The sequence below is a fragment of the Leptonychotes weddellii genome, chromosome 3 (assembly GCF_054177405.1).
Source record: "Leptonychotes weddellii isolate Sample4059 chromosome 3, ASM5417740v2, whole genome shotgun sequence".
Taxonomy (NCBI): Eukaryota; Metazoa; Chordata; class Mammalia; order Carnivora; family Phocidae; genus Leptonychotes; species Leptonychotes weddellii.
The window spans coordinates 46590286-46611689 of record NC_138371.1 but is presented as its reverse complement, the minus strand read 5'-3'; the positions used below and the strand labels follow the sequence as shown (position 1 = coordinate 46611689).

Below are 21404 nucleotides of genomic sequence, written 5' to 3'. Positions count from 1 at the left end.
TCAACATCAAATAAATCAGAAAGTTACCCAGTACAATAAGAAACATACTGCTTTCCATTTCAGTCTGACACCCCCCCACCCCCAACACCCTGATTCCATTTTGGGACATAACTTGTTTTTTTCTCAAATACACATCTTCTTTGAGAAGATGGGAAAGAAAACAGATCTGGGATTGATTTGTGGTTTTGTTCTGATCAAGGTGGACTTGGTGGATCTGGTTCAATTTGTAATTTTTGTGTCTAAACACAAACCAAACCATCAAGTGGCTTACGAAAGTGACTCTTTTGCCTCAGGGGAGAACCAATACTTATGTTTGTCATTTGGGGGCTAGCTCTAAAGAGACATGCTTCTTTAACAGTTCTAGGTATGAAGCTAAGTGTCTTCTAAAATCTATTGGTTAGTTTATAGGTTTTAAAAATTTCTCTATAAATGGCATCTTGCTATACTGAAGCTGCTTGTGTATTTTGCTCAATAGTATTTGTGTCTTCCATCCCTGTTGGGACTCACACCTAAAGTTCATTTATCTTTTTTTTTTTAAAGATTTTATTTATTTGACAGAGAGAGTAACAGCGAGAGAGGGAACACAAGTAGGGGGAGTGGGAGAGGAAGAAGCAGGCTTCCCGCCAAGCAGGGAGCCCGATGCGGGGCTCGATCCCAGGACTCCAGGATCATGACCTGAGTTGAAGGCAGACACTTAATGACTGAGCCACCTGGGTGCCCCTAAAGTTCATTTATCTTAACAGTTGTGTGCTTTTCCATAATATGAATATACCACAGATTCTGAATCCATCTTGCTATTGTTTTCAGTTTTTTTGCTCTCAAGAATAGTGCTAGAGTGAATGTTTTGTTCATGTCTTCTGATGCACATGAGCAAAAGGTAAGAACAGAAGGAATCTGTGATCCATTTTTTGTTCTTTAAGATGTATGTATTTTAAAGAGAGAGAGAGAGTGTACAAGCAGAGAGAAGGCTGAGGAGAGGGAGATAGAGACTCCTCAAGCAGACTCCCCACTGAACTGAGCACGGAGCCTGACGTGGGGCTCAATCCCAGGGCCCTGAGATCATGATCTGAGCAGAAACCAAGAGTCAGCCACTCAACCAACTGAGCCACCCAGGTGTCCCAGGAATCTGTGAACTTTTTGCCCAGAGCTACTCCCAACCTCCCTGCCAACCCTGACCTGAGAATGGCAGCAGAAACCAGTTTTCCTGCTAGAGGTGGTAGGCTCAATTTGGAATAGGAGCAGAGGGCTAAAGACCCTGGTTTCTACAATGTAAAGCATGGGTTTAGTTTAGAAAAAATGGGGGGAAACTCACAGCTTTGCAAGCCTGAGGCTGCAGTCCAAGTTTGGGTAACTGGTAGATGAGCAGCATTTCACAGAAAAATCCTAGCAATTAGAGAGCCGTGGAAGGTCTGAGATAGCTCTCCACATATCTCCAGCTTGCTGAGGAGCTATGCATGCATGGAGGAGACCTTGAGAAAGTCTTCCTACACTAGCTTGATTTTTGAAAACGATGTTAAAAAGCAATACTCCTCATATTATTGGATTTCAAGGACATGTTTTAAATTTTAATTATTAAATATAAAGTCTGTATTTTAGAAGCTTTTAAAAATATCAGAGACAAAGTTTTATAAGGTTTTATATTATTTTGTGGAAGGGTGAAGTTATTAACTTCATTGTTATCTACTATTGATTATGCATTTAAAATTTTCTAATTAATCACGAAAATGAAAGGAATAAAGAGTAAATATTTCAAACCACCAAGGAAATGAATTGCAATGGAAAAAAGAAACAACTCATGCAGTAAAAATGAAGGCAAGAAAAGTGGGAAAATGGAAATAGTAGATTAAGCTTTAATTTTAATAATTTTTATCATGAATAGATACTGAATTTTCTGGAATGCTTTCTGTATCTCTTGAGATCTTAGATTTTTATCTTTTGATCCTTAATAAGGTAAGTTGCATTAACAGAATTTTTAAATGTAGAATCAAGGGGCGCCTGGGTGGCTCAGTTGTTAAGCGTCTGCCTTTGGCTCAGGTCATGATCTCAGGGTCCTGGGATTGAGCCTCGCATCAGGCTCCCTGCTCAGCAGGAGTCTGCTTCTCCCTCTCCCACTCCCCCTGCTTGTGTTCCCTCTCTCGCTGTGTCTCTCTCTGTCAAATAAATAAAAATCTTAAAAATAAATAAATAAATGTAGAATCAAATTTGCATTTCTAGTGTAAACCCAGTGTGGTAGTCAATTCAGTCTGCAAACCCAGGACTCCAGCAAAGGTAAGCAGATGCCCTCCAGAGAGATTCTATCTCCAAAGTTTCCTTATCTCTCTCAATTTCTGTTTGATCTTTATTTGGATAAGTTCTGAGGGTATCAGCTTTTCTCTTTCTTTTCTTTCTTTCTTTCTTTCTTCCTTCCTTTCTTCTTTTTTTGTTGAAAGCAACATGCTTTTTAATATTTGTTACAAGCAAGGAGACAGGGAGATAGTTCTAGAAGCACTGTCTCTGTCAATTTCTTGTTAGCAATATTCCACCCCACATTTTTAGTTGTTTTTACCATGAGATATTTCTTTAAGTTTATCTAGTTCACCACTGCATTGGAAATAGAAACCAAACATGCAATGTTATAAATAAAATAAATTTGGCAGTAGTTGCTTTACTTAAAATGTGTGTACTCTACACAACTACCCCTTGGAAATGATATTATCAAAATGATCTATGGTTTTAATTTGCTAAAACCAGGCTGTCTGTATTCAAATCTTGGTTCTATCTTTTCCAATGATAGGACTCAGATATTATTCCTCAATTCCAGAAATGTACATTGAGAATTTTATATGCACCTAAAGTTTACTGTCCCTGTGCAACAAAATCTTCAAAAGAGCACAGTGCCAGAAAGTTTATTAGGAAGGGAGCATTTTTAGTCCCTAAGCCAATTCTGACAGAGTTTTCTTTCACCAGTTTATGACAAATGGGTTCCAGGTGATAGGTTGATGTTTGCGGTTTATTGTTGTTTCTTTTAGTTAAAACTTTCTTGGAAGAGAGAGTGTTTTGGTCAATTGGATTTTTGGGTTCATTGAAGATGAATACTTTTTTTCAAAAATTTTTGAAAGAGTATAATAGGAGGTGCTAGTGTGCAGTGGGAAAAACGTTGGGTAAAGAATCAGAATAGTTTTGACTCTAGTGCTTAGAAGTTGTGTGATCCTTTATACATGTGTATAAAGCAAGGGTAATCATTTCTAGTCAGGAAGGTTGTTGCAGGAGGATGGATAATCCATGTAAAATGCCTGGCACACAGGAGGGATCTCAGGTCTTGCTTGCCTCTTCTCTGCCTTCCATCGCTGAAAATATATATATTTATTTGTTTTCCTTTCTGAATAAATACATTCAAAGTGGAGTTTAAGTATTCATTCATTCATTCATTCATTCAAAACTATACTCATTAAATAATTTTAAAGCACCTACACTCTGCCAGGGACATGTTAGCTCTGAGAAAATGATAACAATAAGATACATACTGTTCCTGTTTTCAAAGAGCTTATGGGTTAGGGATTTATGTCTTATAGTGTTTCAGGGTCAATATCTTGAGGATAATTTGTCCCTAGAGAAGGGTAATTCCAGGCATCTGAAGTCTCCAGTTAGATGGGTTTGACAATATTTCAGTATTGCCATCTGGGTCTTGTGTTGTGTTATGTTCTTTATCGAGTGACAACAATGTATTACAAAGGCCCTCTGTAATGGCCAGGACTAGCTACATAATTGCAGGGCCCCATGCAAAATAAAAATGAGGCCCCTGGCTCAAAAATTTTTAAGAATTTCGAAATGATGATAGTAGAGGATTTAATTAAGCACAAGGCCATTCTGAGTGGGGGGGAGGGGGGCATGTGACTATAGGACGTGGCCCTCGTCATGGCTGTATGGAGCTACCAAAGCCTGGGAAAAGATTTCTTTTCAACTAAGATCAGACTTATGGGAAAATGTGAGTTACAGAGTCAGATGAAGACATGAGAATGGTATTTCTTTTATTTCTAATAGCAGAGGTGGAGGAAATAATGTGACTCACTAAGTAGTTATTTCATTAAACAAATATTTACTGAGTGCCTCTTATATGCTCAACACTGTGGTAGGAGCTGAGGATATACTGGAAAACACAACAGACCATGTCCTAACTTTTATGGACCATAGGCTACCCATGTGGAAAACAGAAAAAAGGAATAAGTAAATATCACTGATTATGGACTAGTGATACCACATCGAAGGCACTAGACTGGGCCCTCATCGGGAAAGACAGGACAGAGGACGTTACTTGTAGTGGTCAAGGAGGGCCTCCTTGTGCGGCTACCTACCATAAGGCTTTCGAGCACTGCATTTGGAGAGAAACAGTCAATTCTAGCTCCTTCACTTACTAGTTATGGGATTTGGGGCAAAGTCACATAAGTGTCTTCTGCCTCGGTTTTCTTACGTAAATGAGAATAACAATAGTATATACCTTATAAGGTCCATGTGAAAATTAAATTAAGTGAGTTAATTAAGTGCTGTTTTTCAAGTTAAAGTTAAGCAACAGACTTCCCAGGCAAGGAGGAATCGGCCTTGCAGAGAGCTGTGAGGAGAATCTCTGGCTGAAGAAACAGTCATTGCAAAGGTTCTGGGGTATTTCAAGAACTTGCCAGAGACCTCTGTGCAGGGAGTAGAGCACGGGAGAGACACAGGGCTATGGACGGGAGCGTGACGGGGGGCAGGGGCCAGATTTGGAATTAGGAAGCTAATTTCCTGCACAAAAGATAATGACTGATACTAATTCACATATCTTGTAAACCAAATCGACTCATTTATTTGAATCAGAAAACATATCAGAAATAGCTGAAGCTAGCTTCCCAATTGTTTCCTTCAATGGCTGATTACAAATTATTTTTTTCCAACGCATGAGTAGACCGGTCACCAAAAGAAATAACTTAGGAACATTGAAAAAAACACACCCAAATCTCTGACACAGGGTGTTACATTCCTAATGCAACACAAAAGCCACTTGCAAAGCCTAAAACACAGGCTCCAAAGCACTTCTAGAAATGAACAGGAGGTCACTCTGCCACGTAAAGTTTTGTCACCATTTTATCGTCCCCTCCTTCATGTTCAGGTCACTGCCACCCACGGACACAGACTTTTGCAGCCCATGTGATATAAGCAGAGCAGAATTTCTACCAGATAAACCAACTTTGTTAGCGATAATCAAAAGTTGGCCAAATTTCAGATACCACCAAAGGCTTGTGTATTTCATCAAAGGAGAAATCTAGGGGGTGTGGGGAAAGAAAGCCAAAATCCTAGAGGAGGAGTTAAGAAAGAAGGAGGTGGCAGTTAGGCTTCATAAACAACTCTACCTTGTGCAGCTAACTCTTTCCACCTCTCTTTGTTCTGCTGGATGATGTCCACCAGGTTGTTTTTGAAGCTCTGTAGGTCTACGCTTGTCAGGGAGTAGTCTGGGGAATAGGTTCCGTCGTTCACGGTGCCTTTCATATTTGATCGTCTAAACAAATCAACGCTGTGAACACAAGAAAGGTGCTGAAGCTAATAGTCACAATGAAAAAAAAAAAGCCCCCAAAACACAAAGGTCAAGATATGAAATGAGGGAGCAAAGCCTGAAACACTTTACAAAACCAAACGCTGACCCAGAAAGGCAAGTGCTCAGGCCTAGTTTGGAGGGTGCGTCCGGGCTGCTCACGTCCCTCCTTTTCTCCTCTCAGGGAGAGGGCAGGGACTCTGGCTGGAAGTCCCTGGGTCGGTCAAGGACTCCCAGAGCAGCAGGTTGGAGCACTCTTGCATCATGGGGTGGCTAGGCCTGATTAGAACAGTGGAAACTTGAGGTGAGCTGACTTAGCAGTGAATCCATTGGTGGACATAGCTGACTTAGCAGTGAATCCATTGGTGAACATCAATAAAGGGGCATCACGATTCTGGAGCCCTAAGTGGGGGCTCCCCCGAATCTTTCTCGGGTAGAACATTTCCTCAGTGTCCTCACTGGGGCCCCATGTAGAGAGTCTGTTGGTGTGCCACTAGCAAAAGTTGTGTGTTCAGATGGACAAGAATTTAAGCATGACTAGTTTCAACTGGAAGCTTTAAATAATATGCCTTAACAAATTTATTGATGAAAAGTGTTCAGCTTGAAATACTGTAAGTGATTGTATATATAATGGATGTTACTGTTACATGTTATACACATCTGTTGTACCCACATCAGCTACAAGCCTTCTTTTGGTATAGGATTCTCCCCAGATGTACAAGTGGGTTGTAATTGGTTTGTTTGTAAGCAAACTGACACAACTAGATATGTTAATATCCAAGGCATAACACATGCATTTGCATGAAAATTCAGATATTTTCATTCTCCTGAGTATTGAATACTCTTGTTATACTCATTAGATACACTTTGCAGTGGGCATCAAGTGAATTTCAAAGGCAGATGCAATATCACACCTAGCCACTAGGTGGAAATACTACCTAATAATTCTTTTAAGAACGTCCTGCCCTGCTGTAAGAGATAATAAGATAATCTTAAGTAAAAGGTTATTAAACAACACAAAGATAAAAAAGGATGCAAAAAGGGAGAAAATATCAAACCTGCTTGCCCCATAGGAAGAAGTGTCTGTCTTTGAGGCTTCCTCTATAAGAGGAGTAATAATTTTCTCTGTTGAGTCTGTCAGAAGAGAAAATGTTGGCTCTACTATGAAATCAATGAAACCTACAAAAGCAAAAAAATATATATATTTATAAATTGAAACATTACAATTTCTTGAATTCTAAAATCTGTAATAATGAAGAGTCTGACGCACCTGATAGTAATTATCAGCTACAACACTGGTTCAGCTTACCCTGTGCAATTATTTTCAATCTAATAACAATCTTTTTTTTTAAATTCTAATAACATAATCTTTAGAGATAGTTTAATAGCTCTATGAAATAATCTCCCAAGTAGTGGAAGTGATCCAATTTTAAGCCTGATAACTCGTGTATATTGGCTTTCCTATTTAATATTCAGTTTTATACTCTTGTTAACAATAAATTCAAATCTAACCAGAGTGAATATAATTTCCTCTCTCAGTGAGAGGGATCATTACTTTTCTGAAAGGTCTCCACTTGCTTTTCGAATTTATTACTAATCAACAAAAAATAATATCTAAGCTTCAAAGAAATGAAATAATTGAAGTTTTTTCTCAGGCCACAGGAAGGCAACCGCTTTTTCCCCCTTACTGTATCAGTCAGAGCTTTCTGCCAGTGTGTTAATATTTCAAATTGCTGTTTATTATTCTCTGGATGTAAAGTGTTAGTTCACAGCCTGTGGGTGTGTTCTGTCAAATCAGTGAAGAGAACAGTAACATCTCTGGGAGACAGCATTATTCCCACCACCTTGAGATGTCAGGATGAATAACAACTTTAAATGTAAAGTACTCATCAAGATAGAAAATGACACATAGAGAGGAGGGGGCACTGTCCTCTAGGGAGCCCTTCCCCCGTGGTGTTTAGGTGGAGGAGACAACCTATTGCGCACTCTGTACACACTTCAACACTAAAAGTCCCTGGAGAGGTGTGCCCCTGGAAATCAAGTGCTTGTGGCCTCACACCTGGGAGCTATGAACGACCGTCCAAATATAAGAGGAAACTGGAGGGAGGCTTTTTAAGTGCTACTGTGCCCAGAAATATCCACATTTGAAGAATATCCCATCCATCAGATACAAATAATTCACATTTCAAGTAACTGGATTAGTAATATTATACATTAGGGTGCCTTTTTTTTTAAGAGAGGGCGAGAGGGTGGGGGAGGGGCAGAGGGAGAGACAGAATCCCAAGCAGGCTCCACACCTGGTTGGAGCCCACACGGGGCTCAGGGCTTGATCTCACAACCCTGAAATCACGCCCCCCCCGCCCCGGAAATCAGAGCCGGACATGTAAATGCGGCCCCTAAGGTGCAATTTTAATTCAGGAAAACTTCAATAGTTTTGTGTTTTAATTGATGCCTTCGACTCAAAGCAATGTTAATTGGCTACCGGTGTGCTACTTCCGTTCTGTCTGTGGTTTTAAATGCCTGGGATATGGAGCCTCGCAAATGATGTGTCACCTCCACTAACAGGATAGCAATTTATATTATGGCAACAAGCCTCAGAAACTTCCCTTCTTTCCAGCTTGCCTGAGGAGGTTCTTACCCTGTCACATTCACACCTGCTAAACAATGGTAGGCACCTGTGTTATGGTAGCTAGAAAAATAGCTTTTGGAACTTGGATGGGAAGGGGCAAACGTCAGAGCAAGAAGCTTTCTGACAGTTGACTGCTGCTTTGTAGGACTTGGTACGGAAGCAGCTAGAGAGGTTAGGCGGGCATCCTTATGTTTATTAATCTTACAGCGCAGTCATAAAGATGCTGGCTCTGGGAATAACCATTACAAATATTTGGACCATGCAGCATAGCAACAATATGTTTTAATAATGGGCTGAACTTGCCGGCTTATCTACTTATATCAAAAGAATTTTTTTCTGAAGGAATATAAGCTACTGTATTAAATATATATTGCAAACTTAGTGATAACACAGATATATTAATATTTTCATTACATTGTCCTACATACAAAGGATTGAATTACAGATTACAATCGTCAGCAACAAAACACAAAAAATGCTATCTCTTACACAAGAAGAAAGTCCATTATTTGTAAAGGGGTTACAAGTCAAATAACAATTACATTTACTAATACGCTGATTGAATTACATTTTGTGAGAATTTTTCCAAAATTCTTATCATTCAGCACCATATACATCAGTCTGAAGATCAAATTTATTATGAATATGAAGTGAGGTTTTCATGGATGTTGCCCCTTTGAACAACATGGTTTATCCATTTGAAAACTGGCTCACACACACCCACCCTCCATAACCACCATTCCTGAGTAGTACCTATTTGTGACTGGGCCACCATCGTTGACTTCCGATCACAAAGTGGGGAAAATGGAAGTCCTAATTCAGCTTCTTTATCTCCCTGTGAAAGGAAAGCTCATTAGTACAGACTTGGGTTGGAGACGCTTAGATAATGAGCAGTCTAGATACAAAGTCTAAAAAAAACCCACATCTTTATTTTAATTGGCACTGTGTTTTTATTTATTTAATTTTTATAAAACCAAAGGTATAGTCCAAGTTGATGTAACTTTACTCAGTCTCCCTTTTGAGGACATATATGTTGCTGAAGAAAAAAAAATGAGCATTTTCAGCAAGTGGAGACTCTACTTTGGCATTACAACCCCTTTACTATGAAGAGACAAATCTTTGCTCTTTGGAATTTTCAGCAGCTACCATAAAATAGTCATCTCTGTGTGTTATTTCACATTTAATTAACACTCAAGCTCGTGGATTTTTATGCTCTTTTTTTCCCCCATGCCAAGTACATCACACAGATCTTCAAGTATCAAGACTTCATGATTGTACTGCTTTTTGAAATTAAAAGTATATAAACATTTTGAAACATCTTTCCATTTATTAATTGAATCTCCCACAGCAAATATTGAATTTTAATTGAATTCAATTTTAATTGAATCTCCTACAGCAAATATTGAAGAATATCTTTAACACTTTTACTTTCTGTGTGCATCATTTTATTTTAATATAGTCTCAGAAAATTGAAATGTCAATGATTTTTATTATTTGATCTTATCTATGGTAGGTTAATTGAGCACATATGTTAAAGAATTCCATTTATGTTTGGGTGCAACACCACAAGAACTAATTCAATTTTCATCTCCTAAAATGAAGGCTGCTCTGGGCAAAACGTTCTCTTCACAAGGTTTATCAAACATTAAACACAGGTTCTTTCCTTTGCATTCAAGGGGATGTGCTTACAAAAGAAAGAGAAGCTACTTTACTTTCTTCTCTTCGCTTCAATTTTCTGGCTATTTGAAAGAATGCCTCGGACTCTATTTTTTCCTACGCTATAGTATCTTCATGGACTACACTGGCCTTGTGTAAGGCCACAATTTAGGACACACGGTCAGGTTCTGAAGTCAGAAGACAAAAGGGAAGGGCCTTCACTTTTGCTTTGATGTGGAGCCCATGTAACAATGGTAACAACGGACCGCCTACTGGAGGAATTCTGAGTTCCCACTCACTCGGCGACCTTGAACACCTTTTCTCATGATCTTTACAAAATCATGTCAATATGTTTTATGGGCTTTACAATTTTTCATTGACAATGTTGCCTGGTGCACTTCCTCTAAACCATGCCTCTGATTATAAGGAGCAGAAAGTTTGAAATCAGAATTGTTTGAGGAAAATCTAGATATGGTCACCAGAGAAGTAGGCAAAGTAGCTGCAAATGGGTATATTTTACTGTCATGACTTAGAGAAAATGGGGCGTAGAATTTCCATGACCTCCTTCAGCAGCCATGCTCCTTCCTTAGAGGATAATGACACCCATTCCATTTGGAATTAATATTTACATCCAGGGCAAGGAATTATTAGTGCCATCAGCCTTGGAGCTATAAAATACACACTTGGATCCCTGCTGTTCAATTGGTTCTCTCTGTTACTTTAGACATATCACAACCTTTGCTGAAATGAATTCTCATATGTTACCTCACTTAGTAATTGAGGTTAACTCATATTAGGAATAAAGATATCATAGTATCTACCTAGTAGGATTATCCTGAGGCTATCTAAGGTAATTTACATGAAGACTAGTATTCGGTAAACAGTCATTAATATTAGCAAATAAGAACCACACTTCTTCCAGGTAGAGAGGATTGAGAGTACACTATCCATGATGAGCACTGAGTATGGTACAGAAGTGTTGCATCACTTTATGGTACACCTGAAGCTAATATAACATTATATGTTCTAGAGGGGAGGGAGGTTGGGGGATGGGTGAGCCTGGTGATGCGTATTAAAGAGGGCATGTCCTGCATGGAGCACTGGGTGTTATATGCAAACAATGAATCATGGATCACCACATCAAAAACTAATGATGTGATGTATGGTGATTAACATAACATAATAAAAAAAGACAAATAAATAAGAACCATACTTAATAATAGCAAAGATATAGAACTGTGAGATATTTATGATGTCTAATGCATATTTTGGATGGTGTTAAACCACAGGAAAAAGGATTGGTACTTAATTGAGCATGTGGCGGAGAAACATTGGCTTCCCCCACACACACACCCTGTTTTCTAGCAGGGGATTGACCGACAGGAGTTCTACTTTTGAAAGATTGATTTGTCAGCAGTGTGGGGGATGACAAGAAGTGAACTGAAGATGACTCTTGGACTTCACACCTGAATGAAGAGGAGTCTTTGGTACCACTAATAGAAGTAAGACAATATGAATGAGGGCTGGATTTGAAGACTATCATGGATTTGATTTTTAGCATATTGAGAATAAGGTACAAGAATAATATCATTGTTTATGTTAAACTATAAATAATAATATTGTTATTGTTAAAATAGAAATAAAGCTCCTCATGGACTTCATGGGAAATGCGATATTGGAGACACTTATCTGACCTATGCGGATATGACTGATTGGTTTTATTGATCGGGGGCTGCTGTCTGGTATTTTAATAGCTATATTTTTATACTATATAACAGAAGTTCTTTGATCTAAAAATGATAATTTGGGCCTGAAGAAGACACTGTGATGATTTATCTTCCATGAGCTAAATTTTATAGAATGCTAGATGGCAACATTTTCATATAGGACTTAGGCATTTGACAGATTTATGTAGGGTCCACCTTCCTATATTTGGAGTGAGAAATTTTATATTCTGTTTGCTTCTTGTATTCCACAATGGAATTGGGATATTAAATTTCCACTGCTAAAGCACATTGAAAGCTAAAGCACATTAATTATTTAATTTATTTATAAATATTTAAAGTGTTATCCTTTAGGGTGAATTAAGGCCATGAGTGCAAGATTAGTAGGGGGCCCTATAGCCAGACTCTGACGGCACTATAAACAAAATAGGACAAGGCGGGGGTTACTACTAAATGAGAGGGAAAGATACGTAAAGAGAAAGTTGGATTCCCTGAGGATAAATTTGACAAACTTTGTAATTTTCCTTATAATATCCCTGAATAGGGAACATTTACTTTCCATCAAGATGAGATCAGGGGTCAAGGCAACAGACATTGTAAAAGTCAACTAGTTTTTCTTGGCGGATGTACTTTCATTTGAGGGCACTGCCTTCAGGAGGCCAAAAATGTACTTTCAAAAAAATCAGTAAAATACCGAATATACATATATTCTGGTACATTGATTTGTACAGTGGTTGGAGCCAAGAATATAGGGCCCTAAGGCACCAAACTCAATTAATTAATCAATGCCACTCAATTCTGTTTGTGGATCCCCGCATCTGTTCTTGGGGATGAGCCTGCAGGTGGGGAAGGGGAGAAAGTGACCCCAGCAACATGGAAACACCAGGCAGCCTGTGGTGCTCAGGCTCCTGCCTGTCTTCAGTTCCCCCGGAGGCTGCTGAAGTTTCTTCTCTGAAAGGCCACAACAAAGACCAATCATTATTTTTATATTTTCTTAACAGTGTGAGATGCTCTGATCTCTGTCAACAGGATGTCAAATCCAGTGACTTACTGGCACATTTTTTGTTTTTTGCATTTTATCCGAAGCCAAAGCAATTTCTATAGCTTTCAAGAACTGAAGAAGATAGAAAAGGGTGAAGTATAGAAATCCTGAGAAACCTTTTGCATTGAAACCTAAGTTTTAATCACAGAAGCCACACCATCAATAAACATACAGGAAGCTCCTGACCACAGACCTGGAGGCCACTATAAGGCCAAGGATGAAATGGAGGGGCCACTAGTTCTATCGGGGAATTTAACTGAGGAGAAGGGGAAGAAGCAATAGTTTAGCCCTCCTGGCACAACCTACTTAAGGGATTTAGGCCACCTAATTATCTTCCTTCCTTCTAAAAACGGTCCTTCTAAATTCTAGAAAGCCACCAAAACTGTCTAAAAGTTTAATGATTATTATAGCTAACATATTCACTTTAAGCAAAATTTATGATGTGGTATAATTGTATTTTGTGAGTTATATTTTGTAGAACATTAGTACCCCTTGTATAATACTTGCATGCCTCTTAAAACTATGAGCTTTGGTTTTTACATTTTAAGTTATTATCCTGGCTCATAGCTAGGGTTCTTTATAGTGATGAATATTTCTTTGGTTGTGTCTGAATTTGTGATGCCAGATCCTTGGCTGGGAATGCACTAAGTACACTTTTATTAATGTGGGAAATAAAATCTATTTTGAGATAACACACTTTATACTACTTCTAGCAATGCTGAAGAACATAAGGGGCTTGATGATATACAATTTAGAATAAATAATTACTTTGTCCTTCCCTCTCCAAAAAATTGCATTCCCAATTATTTGTTTGACAAGGTAATATGTATTGGTAAATGGAGATTTTACATAAATGTCCTTTTTTTTTAGTGTGTCACAAAACAACTAGTTGAAAAAGGGAAAAATTCACTTAGTTATTGGGTTCATATAGTATGAAGCATGAACAAATCTTTATTGGTAGTAACTTCTTACTATCTTGCCAACCTAATATGTCTGTTCAAAGAGAGAATAAAAAGCAAAAACCTGTCTTCCTGTACTAATGCTTTTTCCTTGGCCAGTCCCTGCATCTCTGATGTCTGTCTCATCACTCATAGTTGTAAAGAAGGGAGCATCTTCCGAATCCATACATTATAGTCAGAGGGCTAAGGCAACTGTGTTGAGCTGTGGGAACACTCGAGGAGAGGACATTAACTCTATTGATGAATATCACAATAGTGCTGTGAAACATGCTTTGGAGATGAGGACCTGCTTCATCATCGGTTGCTTATTAGAGACAGAAATAAGTTTCTCAAGGCTGCAAAATCTGGATACAATTCTGATCTTCTCAGGCTACAGTTTCTCATGGCTTTAGAAGGTACGCTTAAAGTAGCTACACCAAGAGTTGGGGATGTTTAAAGGATGGTACAGATATCTTGGTCGACCTTGGTTTGTCTTCCAGAAATACATTGTGTTTTAAAAATTCTTAATATCTATTTAAGCCCTTTTGTTAGATAAAATAAACTTAGTAGACAAATTAATAAGAAAGTGACTTAGAAGTCAACACATCCCAAAATTCCTCAGGATTTTCCTGAAACATTAAATCACACATATGTATATATATGTATGTACATATATGTATATATGTACACATATATGTATATGTGTGTATTTATATGTGCACACACACACCTCCAAAGGGCTAAAATATGGGATATGACAAAGAACAAGAGTACTGCGGGATTCATTTAGTTACTTGAATGCATGGAAACATTTTAGCTGTTGGCATCAATGTCATATGTTAGCATAAGTCTCATAAAGATAAACTTGTTTTGCTTGTGAACATGTTTGTTGGTAGTACAAACTCGCTTGTTTTGACCTTCACCTGTTTTGCAATATATCTTTCTGAAGGGGATTTGAAAGTCACTTACTTTTAAAAGTCCAGAGACTAAGAAATCTTATATTTAAAAAAATCTTATATTATATTAAAATCTTATATTAAATCTTATATTAAAATCTTATATTAAAAGCTCAGTTCCTAAATCAACTTATTATGATCTGAAAGGAATTTCATAGTTGAAGTGAAGAGGGAATGCTAGCAGAGACAATTTGATTTTATAATAGTCCATATTAACATGTATGCTTTACTCTCCTTTGAGCTGTAAGTATCTCATCTTAAGGTCATTCAAGCAAAGACTGTCATTTCTGAACATTCTGGGATGATACAAATGCTTATCATTGCCCATCAAGAATCTTGTCAAAAAAAACAAAACAAAACAAAAACCTGACACTTTCTTACTCTAACACAATCTGAAAAATGCAGATCATAAAAACATTCCAAATATTGATGCTATACCTATTCCAAGACTTGACCTTTTGTGTTGCATGCATATTAATCTCAATTTAGATATCTGAGTCACTGATTATCAGGCACTGAGAATGACAGAATTGCTAAATAGCTTTACGGAACAGTTTCCCTCTACCCTGGATTTCAGATGTCAAAAATCACTGCGTGCTGGAAGCTGCATTATTACTATCAGTCACTTTTCTAGAAAACTCAAGAAGATAGTGAATTTCAAAAACATCTGGACTCAATTTCATTAAATTCATTATTCTCATGGTTCTGTAAGGCATTCTTTGGTTTGAAATCAATACAAGACAGGGATAATACAAGTCATGATACTGTTTAGATATCTAACAGTAATTTTCAAGAGTCTCTGGAATTTGGGGTGCCTGGGTGGCTCAGTTGTTAAGCGTCTGCCTTCGGCTCAGGTCATGATCCCAGGGTCCTGGGATCGAGCCCCACATCGGGCTCCCTGCTCAGCGGGAAGCCTGCTTCTCCCTCTCCCACTCCCCCTGCTTGTGTTCCCTCTCTTGCTGTGTCTCTCTCTGTCAAATAAATAAATAAAATCTATAAAATAAAAAGTCTCTGGAATTTATTAGAGACTTTTCTTAACACTGTTTTTTTTTTTTTTAGAGTTCAAGTCATTGATGAAGCACCTTTATTCTGATATATTCTTTTTTAAGTCAAGGAAAAACTTATGTACAAATCTTAAAAACATAAATTATGAACACATTTGTGTAATTAACAGTCAATTAATATATGAAACGTTTCCACTACCTCCAGAGATTCCCGTAACTTTTTCCAGTGAATCTCACCTCCTATAGGCACCCATTGTTCAGATTTCAATCACCAGAGATTAATTTTGCCAGTTTGGAGCTTCATATAAATGGAATCATACAGTATGTATTTTTTTGAGATTCATCCTTGTTTGTGTTATTAGTCCATTTTTTTTATTGTTGCGTGGTATTCCATTGTATGACTATACCATTTCTAGTAGTGATGTAAATTGGACTATCGTAAGTAATACTGTTATGACTACTCCACTTTTGGTGGGCATAAGCACCAGTTTTTCTGAGTTATACACCTGTGGGTGGAAATGCTGGGTCATAGGGAATAGTAAGTTTCTCTTTAGTGATTGCTAACCAGTAGTTTTCAGATGGGTTGTAATGACTTATACTTCCACCTGTAATGCCTGGACTTGCAACTGGAGTCCAGTTGCTTCACAGCCTCAGTAACACTTAATATTTTCAGTCCTTTTAATTTTAGCTCTTATGGTGAGGATGTAGAGGTATCGTGTCTGATCAAATTAGTCTGATTTTTTTTTTTTAATTACTGATTTGTAGGAGTTCCTTATGCAATCTTTGAACAAGCCCTTGGACAGATATTTGTAGTACAAATATTTTCTCTCACTCTATGGCTTGCCTTCATGGTATTTTTGGAAGAGAAGAAGCTTTAAAATTTGCTCTTGTCCACTTTGCCTATTTTTTTTTCTTTTTTTAGGCAGTGTTTTTTGTGTCTTTTCTAAGAAATATTTGGCTACCCCCCAAATTAGAGACATATTCTCCTAAGTTTTCCTCTAGAACCTTTAGAGTCATGTTTTATATTAAAGCTGGGGTCAATCCTGAGTTAATATTTATATAAGGGACAAGATTCCTTTTTTCCCCTATATTTAATAAGTATCATTCCCTTGCTATTTACAAACTTTCCTTTCTCCATTGAAATGTTTTGTTGCTTTTGTAGAAAATCAAATGACCAGATAAGTATGGGTTCACTGTTCTATTTTATTGGTCTACTTGCCTGTCTCCATGTTAATAACACACTGTCTTGATGACTCTAGCTTTCTACTAAGTCATGTGATAAGGAGGTGTAAATTCTCCAACTTTCTCAGTCTTTTTCAAAATTGTTTTGGCCATTTTCAGATTCTTACATTTCCATGTTGATTTTAGGATCAGCTCTCTTTCAACTGCTACAAAGAAGTCTGTTACAATTTCTGATAAAGAGTATGTTAAGTGTATTAATCAATTTTGGAAGAATTGACATCTTAACATGTTAATCCATTAATGTGGTATACCTTTCAATCTACATAGATAGGTCTTTAAAAATCTTCTCTCAACAATATCCTGTGGTTTTCAGTGCTTAGGTTTTATATGCATTTAATTAAATATATTCTCAAATACTTTTTATTTTTATGCTATTATAAATCATATTGTATTGAAATTTTTATTTCCAAGTTGTTTGTTGCCAGCATACAGAACTACAATTGATCCTACAACTCTGTTAAACTTATTCATCAGTTCTAGTAGCTTTTTAGAGATTCCTTAAAATTTTCTTTGTAGAAGCTCATGTTTCTGCAAATAAAGACAGTTCTTTTTATTTCTATCCAATCTATACTTTATTTTCTTCTATTTATTTTAATGGCTAGAGCTTCAAATGCCATGTTGAAAAGAAGTGGTAAGAGCAGATATCTTGAACTTAGCATGAAAGTGTTCAATATTTCACCAGGAAGTATTATGAAAGCTATTGACACTTTTTACCATGTTGAGAGAGGTCCCCTATTTCTAGTTTGCAGAAGGTTTTTGTAATTAGTTTCTTTTGAATTTTGTCAAATGCCTTTTTTGCATCTATTGACATGATAGTAGGATTCTTTTTTCTCTTAGTATAGTAAATTACTTTAAATGATTTTTTAATATTAAATCAACTCAGGTCATAAAGTGTACTCTTTTACTATATCGCTGGATTGGATTTGCTAACATTTAAAGGAATTTTCCAACTAGGTTCATGACAGATATGGGTATGTAATTTTCTTTACTTGCAAAATCTTCATCAGGTTTTGTCAGGGTTATACTGATAATTTTCCCTCTCACTCTGTGTTAAAACTGGCATTATTTCTTTTTGAAAAGCTTGAGAGAACTCACCATCTCTCAACTGAATTGAGAACTGAAATGAGAATTGAGAACTGAAATGAGAATTAAGAATTGAAACCATCTAAGCCTGAATATTTCTTCATAGAAAGAGTTTAAATTATAAATTCAATGCTTAAAAATAAATACATGGATATACAAATTACAATTTTTTTCTTGTGTTTGTTTTGGTAATTTATATCTTTCAAAGAATTTGACATTTCTTCTAAATTGTCAAATGTATTGGCATAAATTGTGCATAATATTCCTTATCCTTTTACTATGTGTAGGGTCCATAATGATAACTTCTTTTTTATTTATAATTTGTGGGGTTTTTCTCTTTTTAAACTTGCTAATAATTTTATTTTTTTTTCAAAGAACCAACTGCTTTCTTTGTTAATTTTTGCTATTGTTTGTCTTTGTCCTATTTCATTGATTTCTGCTTTTATATTTGTTACTTCCTTCAATCAGCTTTATATTTGTTACTTCCTTCAATCAACTTTATATTTGTTACTTTATTCAATCAACTAGGTTTAATTTTCCTAACTCTGGCTTATTTAGGTGGAAACACAGATGATTGATACATACTTTTGTTCTTTTCTAATATAAGCATTTAAAGCTAATAAAATTTCTTCTAAGCATTGCTTTAACTGCATCTGACAAAATTTCAAAAGTTGTGTTTTCAGGATCATTTAAAATATTTAAAAAATTTTTCTTAACCTGAACAAAGTCAGGTTGTTTTCTTATTTCTGTTGTTTTCATCTCTACTATGAGAAAGGTGTTCTTAAAGATCTCTAAGTTCTCTTTAGATTTACCATTTTCTAGTTAATATTTGGCTGAGTACATGAAATTATAATTTTTATTTGGCCATAGCACACAGTTGCCCTGTAGAACTGGATAGGTTTTAATATTTGTGGTGTTTTTTTGTTTTTTACCACACAATGTATTAAAATATGTTTAAACTATTTTTAGTATGAAAATACTTAAATTTGGAAGATGCTACTCAGTAAGTTTCTCTAGGACTATGCAATGCTATTTTTAAAGTGAAACCATAATCATTGACAATGGGAGACAGAAACCAGAGTCTTCCAAATATAGTAATATATTCAGTCTTCATGTCTTCAGAATAGGTAAAATGTCAATTGGCTATTCCTTATTGTATTCTTTATAATTAAACCATAACCATAAGTATAGTGCTTTCTTGAGTTCTTTGAGTCACTGCAACAAATTGTCAAACCTGAGGAGGGTCATGGGAACCCCTGAATTTATAACAAGTGGTCAGATGGGCTGGTGTCCTTTTTTTTTTTTTTGAGATTTTATTTATTTATTTGACAGAGACAGAGATAGCGAGAGCAGGAACACAAGCAGCGGGAGTGGGAGAGGGAGAAGCAGGCTTCCCGCTGAGCAGGGAGCCCGATGTGGGACTCGATCCCAGGACCCTGGGATCATGACCTGAGCCAAAGGCAGATGCTTAACGACTGAGTCACCCGGGCGCCCGAGGTTGGCATCTTGAAGTAAAGCCATTCTTATGGAAAACTGAGCCTTTAACTTTGGGAACTGATGCTAACTCTGGGTGGTTAGCATCATATTTGTATTGTGGTACCTCAGGTGGAAGTAGAAATAGAACAGGGATACTATTTAAAAAAAAAAACAAAAGTATACTTGTGGTAGAGAGCACTGGCCATTCCCCATGTCCAAGCTTGCTTTTTCATAGAACAATCTAGTTTTTACTTAGGCACATGTCCGCCCAGCAAAAAACTACATTTCTCAGCCTCCCTTGCCCAACAAGATGTATACAGCAGTGCTGTATATCCTCCCCTTTCGTATTTTATGATGAAAGATATTTGCTCTCTCTACTCTAGCATTTTACCTCTTAATAGCAGACAACAATGCTGATTTGTTTGTTTCTTTCTTTCCTAAGAGTAGCATCTGCGATCCAAGACTTGACTCTCTTTAAAACATATATTATACTGCATAGGATTATGAAATACATTTATCTGAAAGACTGATAAATTCTGCTTAAAGTCCCAAGGATGTGTTGTGGCCAGTTGATAATAGTAAGTCACAAGTTCTGGATTCTGCATTTAAAAAGGTGCACGTCAATACGCATAGTCACTATTTCCAAAAACATTTGCACATTTGTGAAGGAGGCACCTGCAGGAAAAACTCCTCCATCAAGGCCATGGTCCAGCGGTGGTGCAGTTGCCAGGATTTGGCTGGGTGGCTGATGTCTGCTGCATGGAGGATCAGGGACATAGTTTTGGCTTTGTCAATCCTGTCAAACCAAGGACATGTTCAAATTATCAGACCAAAGTAACCAATTACAGTCTTTTCTGAGTCTAAGCCCATGGACCTTCAACATGATGGAAGAAAATAACCTACCCTTCAGGCTGCTGCAAACTGCTTCTTATATTTTTAATTTGCTGGAAGTGACCTGACATGTCTGTAGACAAAACCATTTCAATCACTAGGTTCCGAAGATCCCTGTGGGGTCATCAAAAGAAGAAAGGTTCATTTGGCCCTTGATGATTCTCAAGTAAAACATTTTCTTAAATATTACTAACTAAATTTTATTTTTCTTTATGGATATGAGCACGGAAGATGCTATTTTTTAAACAAAAAAGCGCTCACAAACATTGACATTATTTCACCCTTTAACTCTTACGGCTTTAGAAAGTTGCCAGAAGAGTGATCTGTGAATGATGTTGTTTAACATCACCCCTTAAAGAACTGGATGCTTCCCCCAAGCACACCCACAACCCTCCCCTACTCATAATTCCTAAATACTGTTTTTCTATCTGAAAGGATCCTGACCAACTTAAAAATATAATTTTAAATGCAGTATATTCTATTATTAAAACCACCACTATGTATTCAGGATCTATTTAGTCCAAACACTGTGCTAGGTGCTTTTATATGAGGAGCTATTATCATTTCACACCAGAGGAAATTGAGTTTTGCCCAGTCACACAGGTAGCTGGTAGATGGCAGAGGCAAGATTCAACCCCAAGATTTCCCACTCCTAAAGCTGACACTTGGACCACTTCTTTCTATTCTAAGAACCTAGAGAAGCAAGATGCTAAAGTGAGTGGGGATTCTTCTTTTCGGCTTTTGGGACCCTGACTCTACAATATATTGTAGACAGAGCTATTGGTATTATTGAAATTTTAATCAAATTTTAATTTGAGCTAAACACTGACCATATCACAAAACCTTTGCATGAATAACGCATTCTCACTCTAAGTAGGAAATTGGTTATTTCAGCAAAGCCTTGCATGTTCTACAAGTCATTGCTTGCTCAGTACAGATACATAAAAAGGTCACTCACACTGGAAATCATATTTTATTTTCATTCTGTGGCATGGCCAATAGAAGCTAAATAAAAGGTGTGTGTTTACCTTTATAAGGTGAATTATAATCTCATGTCAAAGATTTTTAACCTAAAGTTTGTAGGATTGAATGATTTGTTTTTAAAACAACCACATATTAGAGATGCTTGCTGAAAATTATGGGTGCTCAATTCAACTGGATTTTTAGATGAGCATTGTGAGAAATCAATATTCTGATTACTATTGATGATATTGGATAGCTTGC

General features: G+C 37.0%; 2 protein-coding genes across 11 annotated transcripts in view; one reads left to right on the top strand and one right to left on the bottom strand.

The window, feature by feature from the left end:
• Window positions 1-21404, bottom strand: part of PDE1A (phosphodiesterase 1A) — a 236040-nt gene that overhangs the window by 22995 nt on the left and 191641 nt on the right. For both annotated transcript variants that reach the window (XM_031035677.2, XM_081814036.1), the window contains exons 9-13: window positions 20193-20294; window positions 19965-20085; window positions 8922-9003; window positions 6598-6718; window positions 5361-5521 (exon numbers count right to left, since the gene is read on the bottom strand). In XM_031035677.2, the coding sequence (XP_030891537.1) occupies window positions 5361-5521; window positions 6598-6718; window positions 8922-9003; window positions 19965-20085; window positions 20193-20294 (587 nt within the window). The remainder of the gene's footprint in view (window positions 1-5360; window positions 5522-6597; window positions 6719-8921; window positions 9004-19964; window positions 20086-20192; window positions 20295-21404) is intronic.
• Window positions 1-21404, top strand: part of LOC145720507 (uncharacterized) — a 55011-nt gene that overhangs the window by 4504 nt on the left and 29103 nt on the right. For 3 of the 9 annotated variants that reach the window (XR_014143481.1, XM_081814038.1, XM_081814037.1), the window contains exon 2: window positions 2215-2268. The exons of 4 other annotated variants lie outside the window; for them this stretch is intronic. Coding sequence is in view for 2 of the 5 variants with exons in the window: in XM_081814038.1 (XP_081670164.1) it covers window positions 2215-2268 (54 nt within the window). In the remaining 3 variants the exon portion in view is untranslated. Of the gene's footprint in view, window positions 1-2214; window positions 2269-11192; window positions 11327-19313; window positions 19868-21404 lie in introns of those variants that run through there. 2 more of the 9 variants (XR_014143484.1, XR_014143485.1) reach the window with 2 other exon arrangements.